Source organism: Dermacentor albipictus, chromosome 5 (assembly GCF_038994185.2).
Source record: "Dermacentor albipictus isolate Rhodes 1998 colony chromosome 5, USDA_Dalb.pri_finalv2, whole genome shotgun sequence".
Lineage (NCBI taxonomy): Eukaryota > Metazoa > Arthropoda > Arachnida > Ixodida > Ixodidae > Dermacentor > Dermacentor albipictus.
The window spans coordinates 14,277,297-14,304,749 of record NC_091825.1 but is presented as its reverse complement, the minus strand read 5'-3'; the positions used below and the strand labels follow the sequence as shown (position 1 = coordinate 14,304,749).

General features: G+C 46.0%; 1 protein-coding gene across 13 annotated transcripts in view; it reads left to right on the top strand.

The window, feature by feature from the left end:
- Positions 1-27,453, top strand: part of Tmem43 (Transmembrane protein 43) — a 210,947-nt gene that overhangs the window by 41,641 nt on the left and 141,853 nt on the right. For 9 of the 13 annotated variants that reach the window (XR_011514400.1, XR_011514401.1, XM_070538296.1 and 6 more), the window contains 3 exons: positions 12,143-12,262; positions 24,696-24,827; positions 25,757-25,851. Coding sequence is in view for 11 of the 13 variants with exons in the window: in XM_070538296.1 (XP_070394397.1) it covers positions 12,143-12,262; positions 24,696-24,827; positions 25,757-25,851 (347 nt within the window). In the remaining 2 variants the exon portion in view is untranslated. The remainder of the gene's footprint in view (positions 1-12,142; positions 12,263-24,695; positions 24,828-25,756; positions 25,852-27,453) is intronic. The other 4 variants (XM_070538292.1, XM_070538287.1, XM_070538288.1 and 1 more) reach the window with 2 other exon arrangements.

Sequence of the window (27,453 nt, the reverse complement as noted above, 5' to 3'; positions counted from 1 at the left end):
ACTGACTCAAGTTTATGGCACTATTGTAAAACAAGCCTCTTTATTGTTTTCCGATTATTTTAATGGCTTGACAGACTGTAGGGGACTTTTTAAAAAAACATTTTTTTAAGCCAAGTAAAATAATGTGCTCTCCCTGGGATAGTATCTTATAATACAAACAAAAGAATTCAGGGAAACAAAAATACTCTGCTGCTAATCGTAGAGCTGTTTTCTAAAGCCCTTGGTTGTTGTGCAGCTGCAGTTGCAAGGAAAAGCAGTTCTATTGAAAGCTATAAACCAATAATAACTGCTATGCTTTTGTAGTTTAATGGTATGCCTGCCATTGGGGGGGAGGGGGGAAGTGCCTGACTCTTTCTCTACGAAGTTGTTTGGTCAAAGATAATACAAAAATACGTATATTTTTTTATTTGCCTACATAATTCTATGCATCTTGAAACAACCAAAAAATATCCTTAAAAGCGCTTCATTTGTAAAATACATGCAAAATGTTTTTTCAAGTGTGGAGAGAAGATTGGCTTCACCGCACTGCACAGCGGAGAGTCTCCGACTTTCTGTAGTCCTCGTTGCTAAAAGAATGTCTCTTTGTAAATTCAGAACAATATACTGTGCCAATCCGAGCTCATACTTTTAGCAAGGGATGTCAGATTCTAAAATTGTAGATGTGGTGTGGTACAATTAAAAGCACAGAATAGTGCAGACTGCTACTCCACGTTCCTCGCACCAAGTACGTGTAGCGGTTGGTCTCGCAGAGAATGCAATCTGTTAGTTCATTCATTGGAAACAATTCGAAATACTGTGCACCGTTCCCGTCCTCTGTCACAGGTACCTTTATGCCAGGCGCGGCTGTGAAAACAAACTTTTGAGGCACCGGTGGGGGGTTCTTTACATCTATTGGTAGCCATTGCCAACATGTTGAGATATTGTTGTTATCCGAATCCGACGACTCAGAGAAGATATGCTGCTCAGTATCATTGTTGCCACTCTCAGAAGAAAAACAAACGTTTTCATTATCCAAGTCTGACAACACTCCCTGCGGCACACGCACGCAAAAAAGGGGACACCCTTTTTACATGCGAGTTGCCAGCATCGAAATGTTTCTCAACCAAAATGCAAGCTTTGAGTTTCATCAAAATTTATCAGGCTACCTTGACGGCGGCAGTGCACAAGCGCGTGGATGAGCACAGCTCGTCTGCGGTTAAAAGTAAGTGCATGGTGCTTATGGCATGTTCATTTGGGCTGATTCGTTTGTCTTGTTAACCAACAACTTTAACTATTTCAGGCTCAATGTGTACAGTTGTGCAAACCAGATACTGGCTCAAAAGCGCATCTAAAATTTCTCTCATAAATCTTGAACCACCTCTGGTTGGACTTGCACTGCAAATTTCAATAATATGTGAGAAATGTGTGAAGATTAAGGAATGTGCTGGCGCCGTTACATGGGCATTCACCTGTTCCGCCATCCCTATGCCTCTCCCCATTTCCACTCACGATGATTGTCGGAGGTGGCGTTCCACTCATGATGGCGGTGCTAACATTGCGGGGATAAGCTGGTGGAGCAGGGAAATAAGAGAAACAATAGCCGAATGACAGAAAGCATCACGAGAGCACAGGCAGGCAGCAAAAAAGCACAGTTGCCTGCTGCAGGATGAAGTAGCAAGAAAATGGGAAATATGCTGGGAGAAATAAAATCTATTGTTCAAATACTGGCTCAAGCAAAGGTGAAAGTGAACCTCGGTTGTCAGAAATACGTGAGAAAAAGAAGGCCGCACCTAGAATGCTTTGAAACCACATGAACTTATTAGGCAGGAAGTCTGGAACAATACAACTTATCCTAAATGAAGATGGAAACAAAGTGGGAGGGGACGCGGCATTAAATTATATCTGAAAAGTAACAGCTGAATCTTTCCAAAACAATGACGAGGTTGTATTTGAAGAAAAAACGAGCATGAAAAAGAACCAGATGGAAAAGGAGCAGATGCTGACGAATTTCAATTGGAAGAAAGCCGGAGAGAAAATTCCTAAGCTCACAGCCACAGGGCTAGGCAAGGTTCCTGTTAGGCTGATTAATGAACTAGGACTAAAAAGCAAGGAAGCTCTGTTGAAAGCAGTGGAAAAACCCTAAAAGATAGGCGAATACCAGGCAGTTGGAGACAAAGTAGAATGAAATTAGTTTATAAAGGTAAGGAGAAAAAAACGGAATTCACTCGTATAGACCCTTGAACATTACATTGGTAATATACAGGTTAGCAATGCAGGTGATTAAATTAAAGCTGTGAGCTTGGGCAGAGAATAATGACATTTTGGGAGCACTTGAAAATGGCTTTAGAATCAGTAGGCATCTGGATGATAACTTATTTGTCCTTACTCAGTCTGTTGAAATATCCAGAGAAGAAAGGAGACTGCTATATGTGGCTTTTTTAGACATTATCGAAGCATGTGACAATGTAAACTGAAACATAATGTCAGATATTGTAGAAGGAAGGCATATATGACGACTGTAAAAGCTTTTGTGAGAAACATACCTAGAAAATACTGTTTTCGTTGAATGGCAAGGGATGAGGAGCGAGGAGAAAGTTGATATCAACAAGGGACTGAGGCAGGGGTGCCCTTTATCCCCGCTGCTGTCTATGATGTACATGGTAAGGATGGAAAGGGCGCTAGAGAGGAGAAATATCAGGTTTAATCTCTCATACAAACAGACCAGTACATTAGTAGAGCAGCAGCTTCCAGGCTTATTTTATGCGAACGACATTGTGTTGCTAGCTAACAAACAAAATGATTTGCAACGTCTGTATAATATCTGTGGACAGGAAGGCAAGAATTTAGGTTTGAAATTTAGTGTTAGAAAATCAGGTGTTATGGTAGTCAATGAAAACAGTGAACCGACAGTGGCAATACAGGGCCAGGAAATGCCTCGGGTAAGAGAATATAAATACCTCAATATATGGGTAAACGAAGGCGATACGTAGATATGCGGAAACACGGGAAGTAACAATAACAGTTAAGGGAAAGAGAAATGCGGCCATAATAAAACACAGAGCTCTATGGGGATACAGTAGGTACGAGGTGCTCCGAGGTATGTGAAAGTTGTAATGATTCCAGGACTTACTTTTGGAAATGCGGTTGTTTGCTTGAAATCAGTAGTACAATCCGGACTTGATGGGAACCAAAGGTCAGTGGGACGCCTCGCATTGGGCTGTCATGGGAAGACTACAAATGAAGCTGTGCAGGGTGATATGGGCTGGACTAGTTTTGAAGTGAGAGAAGCTCGCAGTAAAATTGAGTATGAAGAGTGACTGAGGGATATGGAAGAAAGTAAATGGGCTGGGAGAGTGTTGAGGTATCTGTACAGGAAAAACATTGATTCACAGTGGAGCAAAAGAACTAGGAAGCTTACCAGCAAGTATGTGACCTGTATGGTGAGCAACTTGGCAACAAAAAATGTCCAGCGGAAAGTCAGAGAGGCTGAGATAATATTAAACATGGCGGCAATGCAAAAAAAACCTACTATGAGTAACTACTTAAGAGAAAAAAATAAAATCGGGAAAGAAACAATTTATGATAACTTAAAGGGAAGCTCATTACTTTTCGAAGTGAGATCAGGATGCTTTAGAACACGCACCTAGGTATAAAGAGAAATATAAGGAGGAAGAAGAAGCATGTGCTTACTGTGGTAGAGAAACGATGGACCATATTTTATGAAAATGTGAAGATATTTGCCCAGCGGTCAATTTTGGCACCTTTGGCCTCCTTAAAGCCATTGGGTTCAGCGAGAGCAGGGAGAAAGTAAACATGTTTGCAATAGACATTAGTAAGAGGCGATTGGAAGACTGGCGGTAGAAAAGTAGGGAAACACAAACAACGGAGGCGTACAAAAACAAAGTTCCCAATAGGGGTTCAGAAAGTTTGGTGATGGGAATTCTGTTTTTTTTTTCTTTCTAAACAGAGGTAGGACATTAACCAATATAAATAAACAGCTTGGTGGTGCAATCCATCGCTCCGTTCCAAAGGAGACGCTCATAGCATTCAACCATTCCATCCATCCCGTCACTTTGGCTCCTCTCGACAGGAGCATGGGTCTTCACCTCCGGGACAATGCCAAGTACTGTGGGGTTTCCACTCTGCGTGCGGCTAGGGCTGAAGGCGAGCTCCTGATCTAGCTCCACACAGTCGCTCCGTGGTACTCCCTAACCCGTAGCGCGGGAATCATGGCTACATCAGGTTCGGACGAATAAGGCAACTAGCGGCATCAACTATAACGTTTATTGCTACAAGCAGTAAAGAACACTGCCAGAGGGAAGTCCTCTCTGTAAGAAGTAATAATAGGCTGGCCTAGTTGCCCGGGATAGTCAGGCAAACGAGGTCACTCACAGGTTGCAGCAGGTCCATCCATCCATCCAGTCCGGCAGATTAGGGTTCCGGCGTCACAGTGAGCGGGTCTCCCCCGGTGCTGTTGTGGCGTCGCTGTTTTCTACCTTTTTACCTTTGCGAGGGGAATGTCCTCTTCGCCCATTAAATATTTTCCCGTGAGTCGGGGAGGAAGGGTGCGCGCATCGTGAAAGCGAGGGAGAACCAGGAGAGGGGGTAGTGCACCGCTCTCGTGTCTACTTCACATGCGACCGCGACAATGCAGGGAAAGATGAGCGTGTACTCAACACCCTCTAGAGAACTTAAGGCCTTCTGGCTGTACCCTCTCCCTTTAAGCTACATCACGCAAAAGAGGCCCACATAGAAATTCCGTGCAGTGTGCTACGAAGCTACGAGCGGTACACCTTTGTTGAAAATGAAACACGGAAGACCGAGCGGGCGATGACGTCGATAACAATTCGATTAGTTCCGGGAACCCTGCCCTTCCTTGGATAACTTCGGGGTTAGAAAAGTCCTGGCATGCTGCGAGATGCTTTCGAGCGCACTTTTTTTCTGAGCACGAACCGTGCATGTAGTCTCTGGGCTTGTGCTGCGATTGCGGTTGCGTGTCCGGCAAGCCTTTATTGCCACGGAATGTGGATTATGTTTAAAATCAAAAATCAAATCAAATCAAAAATCACTTTATTTGAGGGCATTTCCTGCGGAGACAGAGACTAAAGGCTGAAATAGCCTGACTGGGCCCCTGCCCCCGCCCAGTTTATACAGCATTTACGCGTACAATAACATATACAATAAGGTGCACATTAAATTAAAATTACAGTTGCACTCAATGTACAGCCAATGAAGAAAGAAAGTGACTTATAATACATCAGATAAGAAGTATGAGATGCATACATGTGCATACAGATCACGCAGATAGATATACATATAGAAAAGGTCACACAGGATGAATGTGTTAGATGGCTAGCAGACCTTTTATCATGTTACAGATATGTAGAGAATGATTATGTACCAGTACATTATGCTTACAAAACAACAACAAAAAAAGAAAATCAGAAGTGTTATGGATATAGTAGAAAGTAATGTAAAACAGTCTACAACACACATGCTGTTCTGACAAGGAACATTTTGTACATACATTTAAGTTTACCACGGCTGTCTGTCCAATTTATTACGTCTTTCTGTTTATTTAGAATCTGTATAGCCTGATATGTTACCGATTGTTACCCGTAATTTGTCTTATCTTCGGAAGCCTTTCCTATGCTGCCTGAACCTGTACTTATGTTCAACTACCATATCAGTGCCTTTGTATTTGTTGTGGGGTGTATATGTTGCACTAATTTATAGAGATAAACTTGATTGGCCATTAGCATGTTGTGTTTCAGAAATAACTCCCTGGTACGTAAGTCACGGATATCTTCTGCATAATTTTCAAAAATACGTAGCACGCGCTTTTGTAGTACCGTTAATCTATTATAGTTGCGCTGAGTGAGTGTGCCCCATTCTAGCGAGCAGTAGGCAATCTTAGAATATACTAGAGTGTAATAAGGAGTTTTTTTTAGCCGAAGAGGTATTAATGTAGAAATCTTTCTAATACATCCTATTGATCGAGCTATATCGACTACCAAATGGTCCACGTGACATGACCATACCAAAGACTCTTGGAACCATAATTTGTAAGGCCGTTTTTGTCTCCAGATTCGTGTATCGGAACAACCCTTCTATTTTCAGTTGGTCAGGGAAGATACCAGTATCGAACATTCAGTTAATAATATAGGTGAGAATGTTTTTTAGTAACTTAGAAACATACTTTGCTGGCTCAGCCCTAAATTCGTCATAACCAGCGGCGACATTTTTTATTCTGTTAAGTAACTCTTCAGTCTCTTGAGGGGAGACGTGATACAAAACAAACAAATTTGGTAAAGAACTGATGTGTCTTGTTGGTTGTTGGCTGCCTATAATTGCGCTATCTAACTTCCCCGTTTGTATAAAGCGCTCATTGAAGGTCTTAGCCAAACACTTCCCTGCTATCGTATTTTTCCATTTATCTCAATCTCTTGTACGCTGGTTATTGCATTGTTTCTGCTTGTCAATCTGTTTACTGTTTCCTATATCTTTTTTACATTAGTTTTACGGCGAAGAAACAAACTTTCATAATAATTTTCTTTTGCTTTCTTTAGATCTGAAGTTAGTTTATTTCGAAGCTTCTTGAACTCCTTAAATTGGTTTACGTCGCTCGTACTAATAAAAGTGTGATACATCTTGTTTTTTTCTCTTATTCTGTATAGTGCAGGGTTAATCCAAGGTTTTCTTATTGCTTTCTTATTCAGGATTATTGCTTTCATGCCAGGATATGTGCTGCGTGCCTAATTGCTGGAGCAATTACAAATCGGGGCCAAAAAATCATGCGTTCATGTTTCCACAAGATCAGTGAGAGAATATTGGGTGCCAATGCTAAGGCAAACAAAAGAAAAGCTGGAGTTCTGCAGAATAAGGCCGCTGTTTCTTTGTAAATAGTTGCACGAATGTTTTTTATCTCCATTCCTAAACTCATTTGAGGTGTTGTAAATATGTGGACTGCGGTACTGTATGTAATAATGCTTCGAAAGTGAAATTATTCGTTTAGAGCCTAGTGTAGACTGGAATAAATACATGTGTCCCGAACGTGAAGGACACACCAGTGAAGTTTTCATGAGATATGTGTTATGGTGCAGTGCTAGCATTTTGTTTAAGAACTTTTGTGGTCACTTGAACGGCAAACTCTTTGAAGCCGACGATAAATCAAGGCAAAGAAGCTACTCTGAAGAAGGTAGCACTGTGACTTTTCTCATCATTTACCCGAAATTCTTTCTAAATCCTAAGGTTGAACCATTTCATATTTTATGGACAGGCTTTTTAATAATGCAGCGCGTAAATACTTTTGCTTAAATAAAATTGGAACAACCTCTGTTCTCTGCAGGCCATCTGCTCAACTATGCCTTAAAAAAAACAATAACTGCGCTCTGGTTAACGTTGCCCATAAGGGCCCGATCCCTTCATTCAACCCGTATCCCTGAGCACACCGCCAGCTTCTTCTCCATGACGTCACTCGATCACCGAGTGCTCAGGGCCTTCTGTTGTCTAGGTGGTGTTGGTGTGCTCCCCACGTCCTGCTCCCCTTAAGAAGTGTCACCCCCCCCACCCCCCCATGCCTTGATGCTGGCACCTAGGTACACCCGTTTGCGAAAGTTCCCGCCAAGGTTCGTGACCATGGAAGTGTTGCATGCGCTGGCTTGAGCGTCGGGCTGGCGTTGCTGTAGCCCTCTGCTGGCAGATACTTGATGCCGACTCGAAGGTGCCTTGTTGGCGGCACTGCTCGGACTTCCGAGGTGGGATCGTAGTCCGAGCTTGAAGGTGGTTCTCCGTGCCGCGCCCCAGGTGTCAGCTGCGCAAGCCAGGAGGTCGTCTGCTGGGCGCTGGCTCATGTTGCTGCAAGGCCAGCGTAGCACCGTCCACGCTGCAGGCAGTTCGCACAGCCGCGTCTTGTTTCCTGGTTCTGAAAATTCTATTAGTCCACTGCACAGAATGACATTGTGATAAACAGCATGACTGGCTGGATCCGGGAACACCGTCACTGCCCGTTAAGAAGGGAATGGTCGCATGCATCATCGATTCCCAGCACAGGATAATCACCGCACTGGCCCTCGCAAGTCTGGTCAATGCACACATGCAAACGTGTTGAATTGTTCACTCCACATTCCCGTCGTGGCCTTTGTGGTTACTTGAATACTAAAACGACGACTTGTAGTCAATACTCGGTGCTCTGCTGTTGCTAGGCGTTTACTTCCCAGCAGGAACTAACAAGATGCCAGAAAGGCGCGGCTGTGTGATCACGTGGCTGCATGGCCCGCACTTACGAATGTTCCTCGCAGCCTTCGGGCTACGCAAATATAGCAGTCAGATGGTCAGATAACTTCCACCTGCTATGCAAGTTGTGGCGCGGCTGTGGGCTCGTCGTTTGATTCTGGCTGCTCTCTCTCACTGACCATGGTTGAGGGAGGGTCTGATCTTCATCCTACTGCGCATCACTTGGCACGTAGCATTTCAGGTCGCATATATGTACCGGCCCGCCAATCAGCCTTCCTTTCATGTTCTCAAGTCGGTAAACAAGCGAGGAAACCTTCTCTCGCACTAGATACGGCCCGGTCCACTTCGGCTCCAACAAAGCAGCAAACTGTTTGCTAGAATCGCTGAGAACGTGCTGGCGTCGAAGCACCAGATTGCCCACTTTGTAGCGGATATTCCGATGTGAGCAGTCATGTTGCGCCTACTGTTGTGCCCTAGCAGTGCGAAGATTACGGCACGTTTTGTGTAAAGCTTCCGTCATCTTGGCACTTAGGTGCATCTCGTATTCAGCTCATGTTGCCGGTGCAACTGGCATTCCGCAGCGATCCGCGAGAACCCTATGCATCGGATTCGGCAGCTCTTTCCCCAGGTTGAGAGAAGGCACATATACGCATCACGTTTGAGTGGTTCATTGTCGATCGCAATGCAAACCTGATCTCTGGAAGGTAGGTATCCCAGTCCTTATACTTTTCAGAGAACGCGACAAGCACGTGCTTAATGTTGCGATTGACTCGTTCAGTGGGGTTCGACTGAGCATGGTAGGTTGTTTTCTTGTGCCTAATGCCAAGTGCAGCACACAAGTCAACGAAAACCTTCGCAGTGAAGTAGGACGCATGGTCCGTTATCAACTGTGCCTGTGTTGATTAGTTAGTCTAAGGCACTGTCTAGTGCTTTCTGTTTTGTCAAGCTAATCAGCTGAGGATTACATTTCCATGGGGCAGCATCACCCGTGTCTATCCTGTGCCTCACTAGCGTAGTGAGGCCTGGACGGTCTGTGAAGATTGCGTTGTATTTGTACAACAGCGACGACAGTCGTGCCCTTTCTTTCTCCGGCATGTTGTTGACCTCTGACAAAAGTGGGTGCGCTACCACATGCAGAACCATGGCATACTGTGCTGCCGCCGTGTCTCTCTCCTCGCCTTCGCCGATTACTGTTCTCTCGCTTGGCTGTGGCTGGGTGTGGTCAGCTTGTGCCGTGCTCAAAGACTGGCGTGTCTCCGCTGCCACAGGTGCTTTTGCGAACAGCTTTAAAACACCCGTTCCGTTCTCTCGGTAACCTCCGTTGCCAATGTCTACCACAATGCCCGACTTGACGAGAAAGTCTCGACCCAAAATAACAGGCACTCATAGACTGGGGAGATGCATGAGGCATTGTCGCCTGACTTGTTTCTCGCAACGGATCACTAGCCTAGCTGCACTGCTTGATTGTGCTGCGCCGGAAGCAAGTCGGAAGTTGGTGTCATTATCTCTCAAGCGGATATTGTTCTCACGGAGAGGATGCAACACCTAGTCACCAAATAAAGAAGCGCTTGCCCCGGTAGCCAACAATGCAGCGAATTTCTTTCGGGCTATCGTTAGCTTGATGAACAGCGCCTGCGAGTCCGCAACCCCCCCTACGCGACAAGCCAAAGGCGCAAGTAACCTGATAGCACCAGTTGTGTTTGCGATGGCTGCCCGGGACCCAAGGTGAATCACTGGTGGCCTCGCCCGTTTCCTGAGCCACGCGCTCGGCCCAGCATGTGGCCGCAGTCGCGGGTGATGTCCCCTGGTCAGCCACCGAAGCCTCGGTGGCCTGGGCTCCCGTCGCTTCACTCCGGCGTGCCGTACCTTTCTTGCACTGTGGTCGGCGTGTGCTGCTCCTTCAGTCTCTCATCGGCCTCACGTTCCTGTCACGGCGGACTGAGTGCAGCGTTCTCGGCGCGTACGGGTCCAAAATGTGGTCTGATCTAGTTCCCAACTACACTGGACGTGCTCGTCAGTGAAAGATGCCAACGCATCGACTATATGAAACCACAAAACTTGCCGATGGGCATGCGAAAAATCGCGAAAGTCCGACTCATAGCGACCGGATAGTGAGCGAATGTGTTCACCCCATGCTGGACACCAACACCTAGTCGTTCGTGTGTACGGTCACATGAACGGTGGCACGTTCAAACAATCGTGTTCGTCCATTCCAGGGTAGGCCTCGCGAGGCTCTCTCACAGAAGCATGGATCGACGCACGTGTAGAACGTCCGCGCCGCTTGCCGACCTTGAGACACAAAGAAAGAGGCTTCTTCTTTCTGAGCCCAAGTAACCCTACTGTTAGGCGGCGTTAGCAGAGCAACACTCGTGGCACCTCTCGTACTACCCTGCAAGCATACTTACTGCGTCCATAAAGCCACACGGCGCTGCCGGATTACAGGAGACGGGAGCTAAAAACAACATAGGGGACGCATGAGAGTCGCACATCCCCACAGTACATACATGCTTCCTCTCGTCTGCCAACACCTTTGTGTCTAGGACTTGAGCTCATGCACGGTGCCTTTGCCCATGCGGGGAGTGCATACTTTGTATAGATCTTTTCCAGACGCTAAGCCAAAGAGCAGTGCCTAGTGCTCACTCGAAGTCGTAGCCTGCGAAGCCGCACTTATCAGAGGCCCAAGCCGAAGGAGATTGCCCGAGCTCTTGCGAGTTGGCCTATTGGCTATCGCGAGAGAAAGTAGCATAGCTGCCGGAACTTTTCCTAGTGGCGTGTCTCGGTGGGAGCCTTTGTTCTCGCAGTGACGGGCTATAGGTGCCCGTCTGTATTTTTGCCCTTGACGCAGGAGTCCTTTGGTTCCCGCAAACCCGCGCAAATGGGCATTTGTGCAGTGTTGGGTGCCGTCGGAGACAATAAACAGTTTCTGCCATATCAGGACATGTTCTCTTGCGTGCGTAGCACTAAGTAGCCCCTTGTGGTCTGAGCTTGCGCACAGCGGTGCGCTAGAGGCGATGGCTGATACAGCCCTGTGGCTCGCTAAGCTCGAACCCATAATGGTCGATACTCCTGTGAGACCCGAAGACCCCCACAAGTGTTCTAGTAAAACTAGTTGGACAGCTAGGTGTTCGCTCTCTTTAACACATTTTTTCATTCATCGTTTTTCACAATGTTGTACATGAGACATCTTTTTCAATTAGGTGGACAGGTGCTTTACAGAATAATATGAAATACTTGATGTTCTCGTTTCATGTTGCTGTAGAGAATGCTGGTTTTGTGAACTCAACAAAACTTACTGAAAGACTAAAATTTTTTTTATTGGTTCTGAAGCTGTGCGCATTTCATAATTCTGAAGATGCAAGAAATGTGGTGAAACTAAATTTCAATGGACAGAATTAATTTCTGCCCAAAGGGGTAAAAACTATGCGACAAAGGGCACAAAAATAGAACTGCTAGGCCGAGTGCTGGTCCTGCAGGGGTTCTGCTGTGTCGAGCTGTGTAAAGCTGTTGTTTCACAGGTATGGTGTTTCCTAAGTGTGCTGGAACTTTCTTATATGGCCACCCCTCATGTTCTGTAGATTTACCTGGTTTAAGGTGCTGAGCTGAAGAGGAGGTAATTTGTTGAGGTGATGCCTGTGAGGACACGATTCTGCAGCAATAAGTGTTGTGCACTATCATCAGTGAACTGATGTCTTATTTCCTTTTGTTCACCTGCATCACAGTGGCTGTGGCATTTCACTACTGAGCTCCAGGTCGCAATTCCCAGCTGTGGCATTCAATAGGAGCAGAACATGCTCATGTTTGGTGCTGCTCACCAATCAGTTCCAGGTGGCCAGAATTTATCAGGAGCGTGCCACTGTTGTCACAATTTCAGGACATTGAACCCCCACAGTTATTTTTCTCAATCATACGTGATGTTCCTTCCGTGCAGGTCATGGACTCTGCAGAGACACTGGGTGACTTTGAGCCATCGCACTGCAGTGTGCTCTTTACGTACGCTGTTGGCATGTCCCTCGTGGCTGCTGCTGTCTGCCTTCTGCTGTGGAATGAGGTAGTGCTGACTGGGCAACCTCTAGTGTGCTGTAACACTGCAGTGCGTGCATGCATCTTCATCCGGTTTGCCAACCCTGTTTGTCTATCCCATTTCCCTGCCAGCTTGGGTCACTCAGTAGTTCATGGTCTTATGGATAGAGCATTAGGCTGCTTTGCTGAGGAAACCCCGTTCAAAATAACTTGGGTCACTGGGTGGGTGGCTGTTGGTATGTGGCACTTTTCAATGACAAAAAAATCGTTTAAAATTTTGCTGGGGCTGGATGGATTTGAACCCGTTTCATATATATTCGAACAATATTCTCTGAACATATTTCGAAACGTGCTATGCACAGACTTCGTGGTGCAACCAATAGATGACACAGTGGGTCCAGAGGAAAGTGCAAGAGAGGAACCTGGCTTCAAACACGCCACGTACATGACATGTTTCAGAGGTAACGATACAGTGTGTCACTACGTTGCTTCAATGCTAATCAGCATTCACCATGAAATAGGTTCCTGCAAACAGTTTAATTAGCACAATTAGTTTTAATTAGCCTAAGATATGGATACTATCTAAAATATTACTGTGACACAGGGTTTGCACCATTAGTCTACCTGCCTGTCCGTTCAAGGGAGTACGTGGCAATTCAAGTGGTCAAATTGAGCAAATTTTCAATTTTCTTATTTTTTTTTTCACGATCCACATACCTTTATTTACCTTGTTGTGAACTACTATAACAAAATATATGGTAGTCATCGCAAAAACAGTGCTTTCCTAAAGTGCTGTCATCAAAAATTGCGAAAAAATTGAGCTTCAGAAGGCACTGTCGCACCGCAGATCCCTCAACTATCCGTTGACGCAGCGCCGCCACCTTGGTATCATCATAAAGAGGAGAGACCAAAGCTCAACACAGCTGCATGATGTGTCTCTCCACAGAAAATAAACCAGCAAACGCAAGCGAAAAGAAGGCAAAAGTGGCATGGCGATTCGGCACAGTAGTCACGTGGAGCACACGGTGCGCTCCTGTTGGCTGTTGTAGATTTGAAGTGCTGATGAACCTCTCTCGCACGCATTTGCGCATCAGTGAGCTGCGCATTCCGAACAATATGACTGATGATCGTGATAGCTTAACCCTTTCGTTACCATGCCTATTCAAATCGATCACCAGTGATCGATACTTTAGATAGCCGATTTCTACATGTTGGAGCCATTTCATATCCACTTAAGGTCACCCAGTGGATAGTACAGACACTGAACTTTCAGAATCAGTTTAAATTTTCACACTCTGGTGATGTGATTTTTGACGGACCGTTTTGCGAACTAATGCACATATGTCGTAGTGAAAAGAGGCATGGCTGTTACTTTCTGCCATGCTTGAGAAAAAAGCATGCCGCTCACGATTCCGCTGCACTTACATAAAAATTTTGCAATCAAATGACTCCCAGTAAGTCAAGAATTAAATCATATTGCCGGCTTTGCCATCCCCAAGTACTGAGTGGTGATAATTAACCAAAGATAACGCCAGCTGTTCACTACTGAGCTTTGGTTTGAAGTTGGAGTCGTTTTATTCCTTCAAAGTGTATTTCAGAAGGTCCACCACATGTCCAACATGTGGACCTGGCATTTTAAAACAGTTTCCAAGAGTATCGGTTTCGCTGCTCACGTAAAACCCAGGCAAGGAGCACTGCTGGTGTCACTGCGCAGTTCTGGAAAGCCGCTCCCATGGCATTGTCCTGCGCAGTAGCGTCGCAAGAAAAGCGTTGTGCTCGAAACTACGCTGCACCCGCACTTCAATTTAGTGATGAGGACTCGAGTTATGATTCCGAAGATGACAGCAAAGCAGATTCAAGCTCTGATGGTGACTATGATTTGAGTCAGCATGGGACATCCGCAGCTGTTCACAGGCAAGTTCCGTTACGGGCTTGAGTCGTCTCCTTCCTTGTGTGCACTTATCTGCTGATCTTTTTGTATGACCTGAGAGCTCTATTGATTATCTTCACGGTGCACACTTTGCTTGGTTATGATGTGCTACTATCGACAGCAAAGAAACTTCTGTATGTGCCAAGAAGGCTGCCCATAGCACATTTTGGTCCTGCACTACGGATCAGCAAAAGACAGTTTACAGTGGCGTGAGATTTCATTCTACCCTTCTTCTCTGCACAGGTGATAAAAACAATCTGCAAAAATGCAAACAGATATGCTTGGATAGATGATCTTGTAGTAGTCCAGCTATGCTGAGAGCGATCGGTCCTGGAAGAGGTGCATGACTCTAGACGAACTGGTGAAGTACATTCGCCCATAAAATAATGCGGGGCGCATGAGCGCGTGGCGAAACGGCCCTCCACACCTTCTAGCGGTGCACCCCTGTTGTCAAGACCGACAGCTGCACGCATGTGCGTCCCTCCAGGACTACAAGTGTGCAAGTTTCCGCACTTCCTTCTTGCGTGCCAGCAAGAACCGAGTGCTGCCACAAGGTCCCCCTCTTGCGATTCACGCTGTGGCGGCTACAATGGGTAAAACTTCGTTTATATAACATAAATCAAGAGTTCATTTTCGTCTAGCCTGTCTCCTTCTACAGAGTGCGTTTTCTGCCACGCTGTTCGGTGAAAGAACACCCCGTTTGTAAAAAGAACGAAACAACAATGATTGGCCCCAAAAAGGCGCAGTGCAGAAAAAAAACCCAAATGACTTGTTGCATTTGTCACAGGGCCCTATGCGTCCGCACTCGTGACTTTACAAAAAGCGCCTGCAGTGGTGTGCGCAAGCTCATGCTTCACATAGTTTTGCTCATCGAAGGTGCCACAGCACCAATCGCAAGAAGGGCACCTCGCGGCTACATTCACATATCGCTGACGTGCAAGGAGGAAGTGCGGAAACATGCACTCTTGCAGTCCCAGAGGGACGCGCAGGCGCGCAGGCATCGGTCTCCACAATAGGGGTGCGCCACTACAAGGTGCGGAGGGCCGTTTCGCCACGCACTCGTTGTGGGGCACTCGTGCCCCACAATATTTTTTGGGTGCGTGTACGTTCCTTGAACTTCTCATCGGACCATCCTCAGAAGAGGCTGGAAAGAGGGAACTGCAGAATGTGTTACGACGACCGCGTAGTTGAACAAAAACCAGACATTTTGTGGGAAAAGTGCGGAGTGCACCTATGCCTCACGAAATCCAGGAACTGCTTCACCGCATGCCATGAGCGATGAACTGGTCTTAGTTTCTTTTTTGTATCCAAAAAACGGTGGTATACTGAGCATTTATCTTTTCAGGCATTACTCCTGGGTTATTTATCTTGGAAATGCATATTCGGAATTTCCTTTTATATTAATGTTTTTGTAGATATCATGTTTTATTTATTTTTGCTTTCATCAACTGGCAGCAAAAATGGCGCTTTCTAGAATTTTAATGTTTTTGGAAAGAGCATTTCATTATGCACAATATGCTATGCTGCAATATGTGGTGGAATATTATTTGTAATAGTAAATAATTTTTTTCCGAGGCCTATAAAATGTGACCATTTTCTCACAGTAACGAAAGAGTTAACACACGTGTTCTGCGATAAGCCCCAGAGGAAGCAAGTTCCGAATGGCCCAGTCATACAGAAGACCATGAAAGGCTTGGAACAGAGGGCGAAAACCACTCCTAGAAGCGGATGCCGCTGACCGTGTCGACGAGGCATGACCGGCACACGTAGGTGACCAAGAATGCGCATCCACGTGCGACGCTGATGTGACTGAGGGCTATGGCTACAGGGTGTCCGCATATGGTCGTGACGGCAACATGACTACGGCGAGAGCGGAAGTTTCCGTATCAAATATTCAGCTGCGAATTTCAGCTCCAGCTCTCACGAATGAAGAGGCTGCACAATGAGAGGGGACAAGAGCGGATGTTTTAAATGCGCTGACATCCACCTCTGCACAACGCATGGATGCACAACGCATCAAAAAGGCTACTAAGTGCACGAAAAAGGTAAAGAAAATGGTTCCTCACAGGCAAAGGACTACATGCCAGGCGGGTTTTAGGTGCTCAAAGTAAAAATTTTAATGTTTACAACCAATGAAACTTTGAGCTCCGTTTTCTCAGCTTTCATTATCTGTGCAGTTGCTTTCAGTCATCCCAGTGCCATTTCACAATGAATGAACACAAAATCATTCTGTCTTTTCTACTTAGATCCTGAAACATTGATGAGTGCAGGAAAGCTGTCCATTTTTATCTTCACTTCATAATTTTTTAAAGTCATTAGTAAGACAATATGCATAGGAAAGTTCAAAAAAAGCATTTACGCTCATTTTGACAGTTAAAAAATAAACAAATTGCTTTATTGCACAAAATGTGCCTTTGTCATCATGCTGAGTGAAAATCCTAGTGAACTTATGTGTCATTAACTAATTAATTTTGAGATGACCATTAGAGGCTGTCAAGTGTTGTAATGTGAAAACTATAACGGATAGCACAAAATTGATTTCCGTTGTGATATCAGCATAACAAATCACACCTGTGTGCCAAATTTCATCAATTTATTCATATAAATAAAAACAAGTTTTCCTTGCCAATTGCCAATTGGTTGTGAAAGGACACTAAAGGCAAATACTAAGTCAATGTGGACTGTTTAAATACCATTCCACAAACCTCACGATGCGTGTTTCGTGCCAAGAAAAGACTTATTTTACAAGAAAATTGGATCTGAAAGGTTCGAATACTCTTTTTGAAATTCAGATCTCCTGCCATCCAACTGGGGAGTGGTGACGTTGCAGATGCCATCACCACCCTTTGCTGCGGTCAGTGAGTAAAACGGCGCCCAACAGACGGCGGCGCCGAGCCAAGACAGAGCGGTGGGTTTGCTGCTGCATCCTTTTTGGTCAAGTGGTGTTGACCATTCGGGCATCCCGCGACAACACATGGAGGTTGAATTCTCTGCTATTTGCAGTTTGTGCAAGTTTCTCGAGCCAGCAAAAGAAATTTCAATTAGCTTTTCCAAAAGATGAAATAGAATTGGAGAAGTAGCATTTTATTTCGTCTTGTAATACAATACAAGGATGTTTTTTGCAACGAGTGGTTGAGTACTAGAGACAAAATATAACTGAGGAGTGCTTTCGTCATCACGCAGTCAGTTGAATGTTCCGAGGGGGTCTCTAATCATGTCCTGCATTTACCTCAATTTCTCGATTATTAAGGCTCTGTTTGTGATAATATTAACTTCTCAGAGATTCTCGAGCACTGATCTGTCACTTTAGCTTGACTTAATATTTGCCTTTAGTGTCCTTTTAAGTTGCTGTGTGCATTATGGGAAACCACTGGGAAGGCGGGAGATGGATATTTAAGACAATGAGCAAAATGAGAACAAGGTGAAAAAGGAGCCAACGTTCCTGGAGGAGCCAAAAAGGAGCCAACGAGCCTACCTGTCCAAGCAATGCCGACCATACACTGGCCAAGCTCGGAGCCGGTCTGAAAGCCCATATCCAGAAAACTAAAAGCAGCAATCGATGGAGGTGTGGTTGCTGTTCATTGAACTGATGAAAATCCTCCGCCGCTGCCGAAGACGCCAGAAAGACTATCTCGACAACATATCAACGAGACACCGCTATCCCGACAAAGCCTAGAAACAAAGACTACACCGACAAAAGAAGACCTGACGACGCGACGTTCCAGCTACAGGTCAGCATGACGCAGCTGTGATCCATCACCAAAACCAAACTGCAACGCACGACAGAGAACCACTGACCTTGACGTGCTTCTTGACGGCCACGCAGTCATCGCTTTAGCCGGTTACTCAGTTATGAGGGGACCCATCGCTCCCCTGTTGAAGGAAGTTAAGACTGCATGTGAAGGCCCTTGAATTCGGACAGCTGGAGGACACCTAATAACATCGACTGGTATCTGCACAGCAGGAATTACCGTTTGTGACCAGACTTACCCTGCCACCTTCGTTATCCTCCAACAGTGTTCATTAGGTGTCATTCTCGTCATGAACTTCCCGAACCAACATGGCGCAATCATCGACCTGAAGTCGATGTCGATAATGCTATCTGAATATCAAGCGATACAGCCAGAGAGCCTTCGTAGTCGCCATGCCTTGAGTGTGCTAGAAGTTCAAATAAGCATCTCGCCTCGCTTCAGCATTGTCAATTTCATCGGCACCGATACACCTGCAGACGATACAAAGACTGCTTTTCGACGTCATGGAGAATTCAGCAAATGCCATTTTCAAAGCATCGCATATAAACCGAAGAGTGTGCTCAACCACTCTGCCGGAGCCCTTACAGACTTACAGAGAACATCAAGCTATTAGGCAACAAGTTGACAAAATGCTGCACGACGACATCGTCCAGCTGTCAAAAAGCCTGTCGGCCTCTCCTGTAGTCTTGATGAAGAAAAAAGACGGAACCCTACGTTTCTGCGTCGATTATCGTCGACTGAACAAGATCACAAAGAGGATGTATACCCCCTCCCACGGATAGACGACGCATTGGATCGGCTCTGCAACGCTAAATACTTCTCGTCAATGGACTGGAATGGAACGGGTCTGGCTACTGGCAAATAGAAGTCGACGAGAGAGATCGCGAAAGACTGCCTTCATCACGCCAGACAGCCTCTGTGAGTTCATGGTTGCACTATTTAAACTGTGCTTGGTGCCTGCAACATTCCAGCACGTGACGGACACGGTTTTAGCAGGATTGAAATGGCAGACATGTCTTGTTTACTTGGATGACGTCGTAATTGCCGGAGATTTCGACGATCACCTCAGGTGGCTTGCGACAGTGCTAGAGGCCATCAAGACATCAGGGCTTACTCTAAAGCCCTAAAAGTGCCGCTTCGCATATGATGAGCTTCTGTTCCTAGGCCACGTCATCAGCAAATCTGGAGTCCGCCCCAACCTGTAAAATACAGCTGCCATCACAATGTTCCCGCAGCCCATCAACAAGAAGGCAGTGCGTAGATTCCTTCGCATGTGTGTCTTCTACAGGCGCTTTGTGAAGGACTTTTCATGCATCGCTGAGCTGCTGACACATCTAATAAAATCCGATGTCGAGTTCAAGTGGCAAATGCCGCAGGCCGATGCATTTCAAGATCTCAAACGACGCATGCAGTTGCTGCCGGTACTTGCGCACTTCGACGAGGACACCGGTACAGAAATCCACACTGATGCCAGTAGCCTTAGCCTCGGTGCCGTCCTAGTCCAGAGGAAAGACGGACTTGAACGGGTGATAGCTTATGCTAGCCGGTTGCTGTCAAAAGCGGAAGGCAATTATTCTACTATGGGAAAGGAATGCCTCTTCATCATTTGTGTTACAGCAAAATTCTGCCCTTACATATGTGGCAGGCCATTCAAAGTTGTCAGCGGCCATCACATGTTGTGTTCGCTAGCGAACTTAAAGGGACACTAAAGGTTACCAGAAAGTCAAGTTAAAGTGATAAAGCAATGCTCTAGAACACACAAGGCGTCAATATAATCCAAACAGAGCTTTAGTAACTGAGAAATTGAGGTAAATGCATGACACGATTTGAGACCCCCCAGCGACATTCCAGTACTAGCCCGATGACGAAAGCACTCCTCATCATAATTTATGTCACTATACTGAACTACTCATATTAAAAAGATCATTTCATTAGATTATAAGACGGAAGAAAATGCTACTTGTCTACTTCTATTCGATTCTAAGAAAAAATAACATTTTGACATTACCCTTGAGTAGTATGGGTGATTGAAAGGTTTCATTTTCGCTCGACTTTGCGCCGCGCACACTTTGGAGTTTCAGTTGTTTCTTTATCCCGTTGTGCTGCGGTGGTCCTGCTGGCTCGCGAAACTTGCATTTGGAACAAGCAGCGAGAATGCCACGTCCATGTGATGTTGTGGGATGCGCGAACGGTCCGCGGAACTTGGCCAAGGGCAGTTGCTGCGGCGAATCTAACGTTGCCTATCACTGTGTGCCAACGAGCGAACCTCTCCGTTCGAAGTGGTTAAGTGCCGTACCTCTGCCACAGCGCGCTGGCAAAGAGCCGAAAAATCACGTAGTGTGCTCGCTGCACTTTCGTACAGAGGATTACGAGTTCAACGCCGACTTACTGAAGTCGCGTGAAGTGCCTTTCAAAGCAGGCCGTCGTCGTAGTAGTACGCAACGACGCCGGCAGCGTGAGCCCTCAACAGCAGGTCACGTTCATCAGTGCTTAAATCGCTGAACTCGAGCCCAGCATCACGAGCTAATGTGTCGTTGTCAGGGTCATCCATTGCAACGAACGTCGAAGTTGTCATCATAAAATAAAGAACCAGCTTTTCGTGCGCTTTCCCTTTCGCTAGTCACCATAGTTCCGCTTTCACGCTGCTTTCGGCTCTGTCTTGGCTCTTTCTCGCCGCGCGTTTGCGTGTTATGCAGAAAAGCTGTAGCGCCGTCTGCAGGAGCCGTTTTACTCACCGACGATGCAATGTCACTATGAGACCATGACGTCAATACTCCTCGATCGGAGGTCGGGTGATTTGAACTGCGTTAGAGGCACGCGGACGCTTCAAAACGCATTTTCTCTTAAATTAAGTCTCTTCTTCGAACGAAACAAGCGTTTCGAGGTTTCTGGGATGGTATTTCAACAGTCCACGTTGACTTAATATTAACCTTTAGTGTCCCTTTGAAGGACCCTTCAGGACGGTTTGTGTGGTGGAGCCTCAGACTGTAAGAATATGATAGCACTGTAATGTACAAGTCCGGACACAAACACTCCGATGCCAACTGCCTGTCACACGCCCCCATTGACCCTCCGCCGCAAGATGATGAGGATGATGACATCTTCCATGGAATAATAAGCGCTAAAAACTTCACTGAACAGCAACGGGCAGACTCAGAGCTAAAAGGCCTCGTTGAGTGCTTGGAAGGGAACATCGATGTTGTCCCGAGATAATTTAAGCGAGGATAATCTTCGTTTTCGCTTCAAAAGAACCTACTCGTGAAGAAGAACTTCTCACCAGTCCGCGCCAGCTACCTTCTTGTTGTTTCGTCAGCGCTGCGTCCAGAAATACTGCACGCCCTACACGACGATCCAACCACTGGGCACCTCCGATTCTCCCAGACGCTGTCGAGGATACAGGAAAGGTATTACTGGCCGCGTCTGACTGCTGACATTGCCCGTTACATCGAGACATGCCGAGACTGTCAGGGACGCAAGACACTACCGACAAGGCCAGCAGGATTACTACCGCCAATCGAACCTCCTTGCAGACCATTTCAGCAGATCAGGACGGATTTGTTGGGACAGTTTCCGACCTCAACATCCGGAAACAAGTGGATCGTTTCGGCGACGGGCTATCACACCCGCTTCGCTGAAACTAAAGCTCTACCGAAAGGCAGCGCAGCCAAAGTCGTGAAATTTTTCGTCGAGAACATCCTGCTGCGAGATGGTGCCCCAGAAGTCCTCGTCACCGACAGAGGAACGGCCTTTACAGCAGAGCTCACCCAAGCCATTCTACAATACAGCCAGACCAGCCACAGGAGGACAACTGCCTACCACCCACAGAATAATGGTCTTACGGAGCGCCTGAACAAGACCCTTGCCAAAATGCTAGCAATACACGTTGTTGTCGAGCACAAGGCATGGGATGCGGTCCTGCCATATGTAACCTTCGCTTACAATATGGCGGCGCAAGAAACAACACAGATCATGCCGTTCAAGCTGGTTTACGGCAGGAACTCGACGACGACCCTCGACGCCATGTTGCCACATGTCACTGACAAAGAGAATCTTGACGTTGCCACCTATCTCCAGTGCGCCGAAGAAGCCAGACAGCTCACCCGCCTGCCGATCAAGAACCAGCAGAGGACTTACAGCCAATGCTACAACCTATGACGACGCTACGTCCAGTACCAGCCTGGCGACCATGTTTGGGTTTGGACCCCGATACGCCGATGAGGACTCGACAAGAAGCTTTTACGCTGCTATTTTGCACCCTACAACATTATCCGCTGCATTGGCGCACTCGAATATGAAGTCATACCAGATGGCGTTTCGCTATCACAGTGCTATCACTCACGACCTGAAATAGTCCATGTTGTGCTGCTTAAGCCATTCTACCAGCATTAAAGAACTTTTCGACTTTGCATAGCTGAACTTTGGGCTATCTTTTTTAAGCTACACATCTTTGGACTTTACTTCTTTGCTGTTTTGTTACTGTTGTTTAACAACTGACCTCATTTTTCATTCTCCTGTTATGTTTGTAGCATTGGGACGATGCTTTTTGTGAGAGGGACATAACACATGGACTTATTTATCTTTTTCGGGTGAGCGCTTTTCACCATCTAACAAATGTTATCGCTCAGCGCTGGATGCGCCTGCGTGTATTAGTAGTTTCTGGAATGTTACGGATGGTTCTATCCGCTGTCTGTTATCGCCAAACCTTGTGTAATCTGATGGCATGTATGCACGACGCGAATAGTGTAGAACTCTCTGGAGGACATGCGGGCGCCAGCGATTTCTCTGGAACGTTCGATGGCTCGTATATAAAAGCTGATGCGCTTGGCTGGCAGATCAGATTTCGTCGATTGCCGACTGTGTTTGCTGCTATCGTTCTGCTTTAAGTGTAGCTTGTTTTTGTAGTCACAGGTTCGCACAATAAAAGTTACTTTCATCTTTTGCCGTATTGCTACTGTGTTCTTTACCATCACTACTATGTGACGATATACCACCTAGCACTCAGTGTCATGCTGCATTGCAATCCTTTATGAAAAAGTTTGTTGCTTTTTCGTATGCTACAATGCATGTATTGAAACACGATACTATATCCCCTTCCTTCACGGCATACATGATTGTGGACACGACTTACTTTTGCCATTACTTCGCAGTGGTTGCAAGGAATAGGCAATGAACATTACACTTTGAGTAAATTGAACATTCTTTTCCCTAAAGTACATCCATTTCACCTCTGAGTGAATTTTGTTGTTTCAGACGACCGCTTTGGTGAAGGCACTAGCGTGTTTGACAGGACATTTGAAGTGGGGCGTTTTGGTAGTACCGTATTTACTCGCATAATGATCGCACTTTATTGTAAAAAAAAAATGATGCAAACTCAGGGGTGCTATCATTACGCGGGTTCAATTTCTTGCGAAAAGAAAAAAAATATTTTTTTCATTCTCCATTGCTGCGGGATGACAAGTCAACAAATAGGCAGCTGCCACTGTATGTAGTAAGTATGTAAGTATGTATGTAGAAAGCTGAACACGCCGAACGTGATTTTTTTCTTCTTCTCATGAGTACATTACGTGCATTGGAACAGTTTCTTCCATATCAGTAATTAATAATATCATTAATATCGGCGAGTTTGCAGCAATAACCTAGCCATGTCCACTTTGAGGGGACAGAAACAAATGGGCGTGCTTAGCTGCCAGTGACATAGAAACACATGGTGGGCATGCTGTGGAAACTGTGGCATTTGTCTTCACTACTATCCTAATGCAGCACATTTCCGCTAAGGGTGGGAGAATATCTTAGCTGTGTTACAAGCATCAGTGTATTAATAGGGTACACTTCTAACGTATCAGTGTAAACGTGACTACTATCGTTGCCACTTGCGATTTGTTGCGTGCCCACGATTGCAGACAAGAAGAATTGAAAAGCACCTTTTTTGTTGTTGTTGTTGTTGACCACAACCATTATAAAACCTGCACATAATAAAGGCAAGTTTGGTTGTAGCTTTCTTCTTGTAATGGAAGTGTGGAAAGTGATGGAAGGAATGAAATGCGGCATCTGCTTAAGAATGTTTGGTGCATGCAGACCGCCTGATTTGTCTTGAAGAGTCATTCGCGTAGCATTCGACAGATGGTAAGCTCAATCATTATTAGCTAGACTTGGGACACGACATATCGCTGCGGCAAGTTCGGGGTGCGATCATTACACAGGAAACAAAAAAATTGAATTTTGACGAAAAAATTTAGGGGTGCGATCATTATGCGAGTAAATACGGTAATTGGGAAAGATTTTTTCCCTTGTTGCAATGCTTCCACCCAATAATTAACCTGTGCTTGTAGTTCGAGCTGGTGATTCATTATTTTTAATGAAGGAACGTAGCATGAATGACAGTACAATAAATGAATAATTAATCACTATGTAATTATGGTGGCCGTCTATAAAATAGAGTTTTAATGAAGTCTCCAGCACCTTGGCATAAAATTTCACGCATTTATCGACAGTGGGAACGTAATTCGTTACTGAAGGGGATATTTATATCCAAAGTAGACAGAGGTAGCTAGAAAGACAGAGACTGCTTTCTTTGGCAGCATGTATCTCGCCCTCAGTGGGGAAGTAAACTTGTTGAAACATTGGCGCATCCTTTGTTTCACTGCTGTTGATACACGTTGATAATCTTCTATGTATGTCTCTGTAGTAGTGAACAAAAGTCATGTAGGGAAATGGAGTTGATGTTCAGCTGCCATTGCTGTGCCTTGCTTGTGGACACTGTGTTGTTTTTTGCCTCTCAGCACAGGGCTGGTGCTCTGTCCAGGGCACTTGACCAAGCCTTGGAGCAAGTCGTGCACATTGAGGAGGGTCAAGCGGCACCAACAAACTCTACACGCCTCATTCACATCACAGGGCAGCTCTCGTCAAGGCAGGCAAGTTTGCAAATTGTTCTGGGCATCATCTTGGAAGGACAGAGCAGTGGCACAACAGGGACATTGCTCTGTTTTTATGGCAAACACGCATATTTGCTGACTAACTTGGGGCAGCATTTCTGTGGCACCATGAACAGCTTGACCTCCTCATTACAATGCACTATTGAGCATGGGCTGGGTGTTCCACTGATGTGGTTGTGAAATAGAGGTGGGGTTACAGAGCTGACGTTGGTTGTAATAGATGTAATAACTAATGCCGCAGATGCTGTGTTACTTGAAATAGAGGTAATGTTGATTGGGGCATTAGAACAGCAAACCACAGCAACTGTAAATAAACATGTATGTTGTGCCATCTGTTTTGGCACCCAGTGTAAAACGCATATGCCTAAAATTATTTCTTCATAACTTCAAACAATTACAAAGTTCAATACTGCACAGTTGGGTCTGAGCAGTATGCATCGCTTTGAATGTGGCCCGTTGGAACAGATACAGAGCTTCGCACATTTGACACAGACAGGAAGAGCAGTGCTCATTTCATTGAACAAGAAACTGAGTGCTCCCATGTGTAGGGATGTGCGGGCCACATAGTGGGTGGCCACCAGTCTATTGTTTTTTGCTGGCAGGCATCGCTCCACATGCATCGTGCAGCAGAGTGGCGGAGTGTGTAGGCGTGGTGTTTGGCACTAGGTGGATGGAAAACGGCTCTGTGCCCTTGCAAATGACATAGTCGGACATAAGCCTTCCAATTTCTTTTTTTTTTCAGTCAGTTCTTATTATGCTACTTTTCGATTTTTCTGGAACCATTTGCGCCAACTTGCTTTCATGCTGCTTGCTGAATGTTTTTCTGTGTTGGAAGAAAGGTCAGAGAGAGAAAAAAAACTGTGCCAGTACTCATTTGTCACCTTGAATTGCACTGTTGAATTTTCCAGGTTGCAATTGATGAGACATATAATATCTCGGTTGCGGCTGTGAAACTGCGGCGCCTGGTGGAGGTGTACCAGTGGGTCGAGAAGAGCACATACAGGTGAGTCATTCAGTCGCACTTGTTTCTCCTTATGGTGCCCACACCTGTGGCAGTTTCTACAAAAAAACATTGAACATTTTTGCACAGAACTTTTAAATCTGCAAGCTCACTTGATTATGAATGTGCTGTGATGAGGTTTATTGAAGCAGTCGAGTGATAGCCGGAGATAGAGCGGCAGCAACGATAGCTCAGCTGGATGGGTGAACTGGCCACACGACACGGGGTGGTGACGGTGCTTTCTAGCTTGCTGATCTTCTGGCTTCGAGGCATGCAGTGGCAATGGAACTTTCTAGTGCTGTTCTTCTTGCTTACAATTGCCCCCTCGGCTGAAAAATGAGCCATTCTGACGACCTACGGGGACAACAAAACAATGGGCTCATAATAAGGCTTGAGCCTGTCTGCACGAACGATTTAACATCCCCGGTGACGGTGGTCACTTGGGAGCGTCAGTGGCTCGACGATGTAGTTGATGGGCGAGGTTTGTGCAATGACTCGATAAGGACCATCAAATTTGGAAGCAGTTTGGAAGAGAGGCCAGGACTCATAGAGGGGACCCAGAGTCATACGAGGGATTCAGGTGGGAAGGTAGGAGCAGGTCTACCGTCGGCGCGTCGAGGCTTTTTGCCAGAGTGGTCTGCGGAAGTTAGCAAGCGAGTGAGCTGCCTGCATTCCTTGGCATGCTTATCGGTGGTGTAAACTGGAGTGTACTCTGAAGCATCTGGACAATATTGACGCGTGTACTTGTTTGTCTTTATCGGGCGACACGTTTCACCACCTAACAAATGTTATCATACAGTGCAGGACGCGCCTGCATGTATCAGAAGTTTCTGGAATGTTATCGATGCTTCCATCCACTGTCTGTGACCGAACCTTGTGTAATCTGATTGCATGTGTGCGCGACGCAAATAATGTAGAACTTTGTGGAAGGCACGCAGGTCCCAGCGAGTACTCTGGAACATTCGACCACTGATGTATAAAAGCCGACGCGCTTGACCCGCCGATCAGATTTTTGACAATCACCGACCATGTTTGCCGCTATCGTTGTGCTATAAGTGTAGCCTGTTTTTGTGGGCACAGGTTCGCCCAATAAAAGTTAGTTTCGTCTTTCACAATATTCCTACTGTGTTCTTCATACGTCACTCCACGTGACATCTGGTGGAGGTGCTTTTCATTCATGTACCGAATGCCCCCGACAAGCTGTGACTTAATCTCAGACCCCAAAGAGGACACCAACGTAGTCCCAGACCATCGAGCAAGCCACCGCCTTCAACAGCTGCCCCCGGAGCACGGACTTCTACCTGACAAGACCAAGAAGATTGTGGCCAAGGCAACCCCAATGGCAGCCCCAGCATCCCCCATTGTGCTGCAGCAGCCCAGGAAGCCTCCGACGTTCTGCGATTCAACATTCGAGGACCCGGAAACCTGGCTTGAGACGTATAAGAGGGTCACTGCATTTAACAGCTGGAACAGCGATGACAAATTGCGACATGTCTTCTTCGCATTGTAAGACGCTGCCAGGATGTGGTTTGAGAACCGAGAAGCCACCTTACCGACCTGGGACCTTTTCCGAAGCTGCTTCCTGCAGACATTCACAAGTGTCGT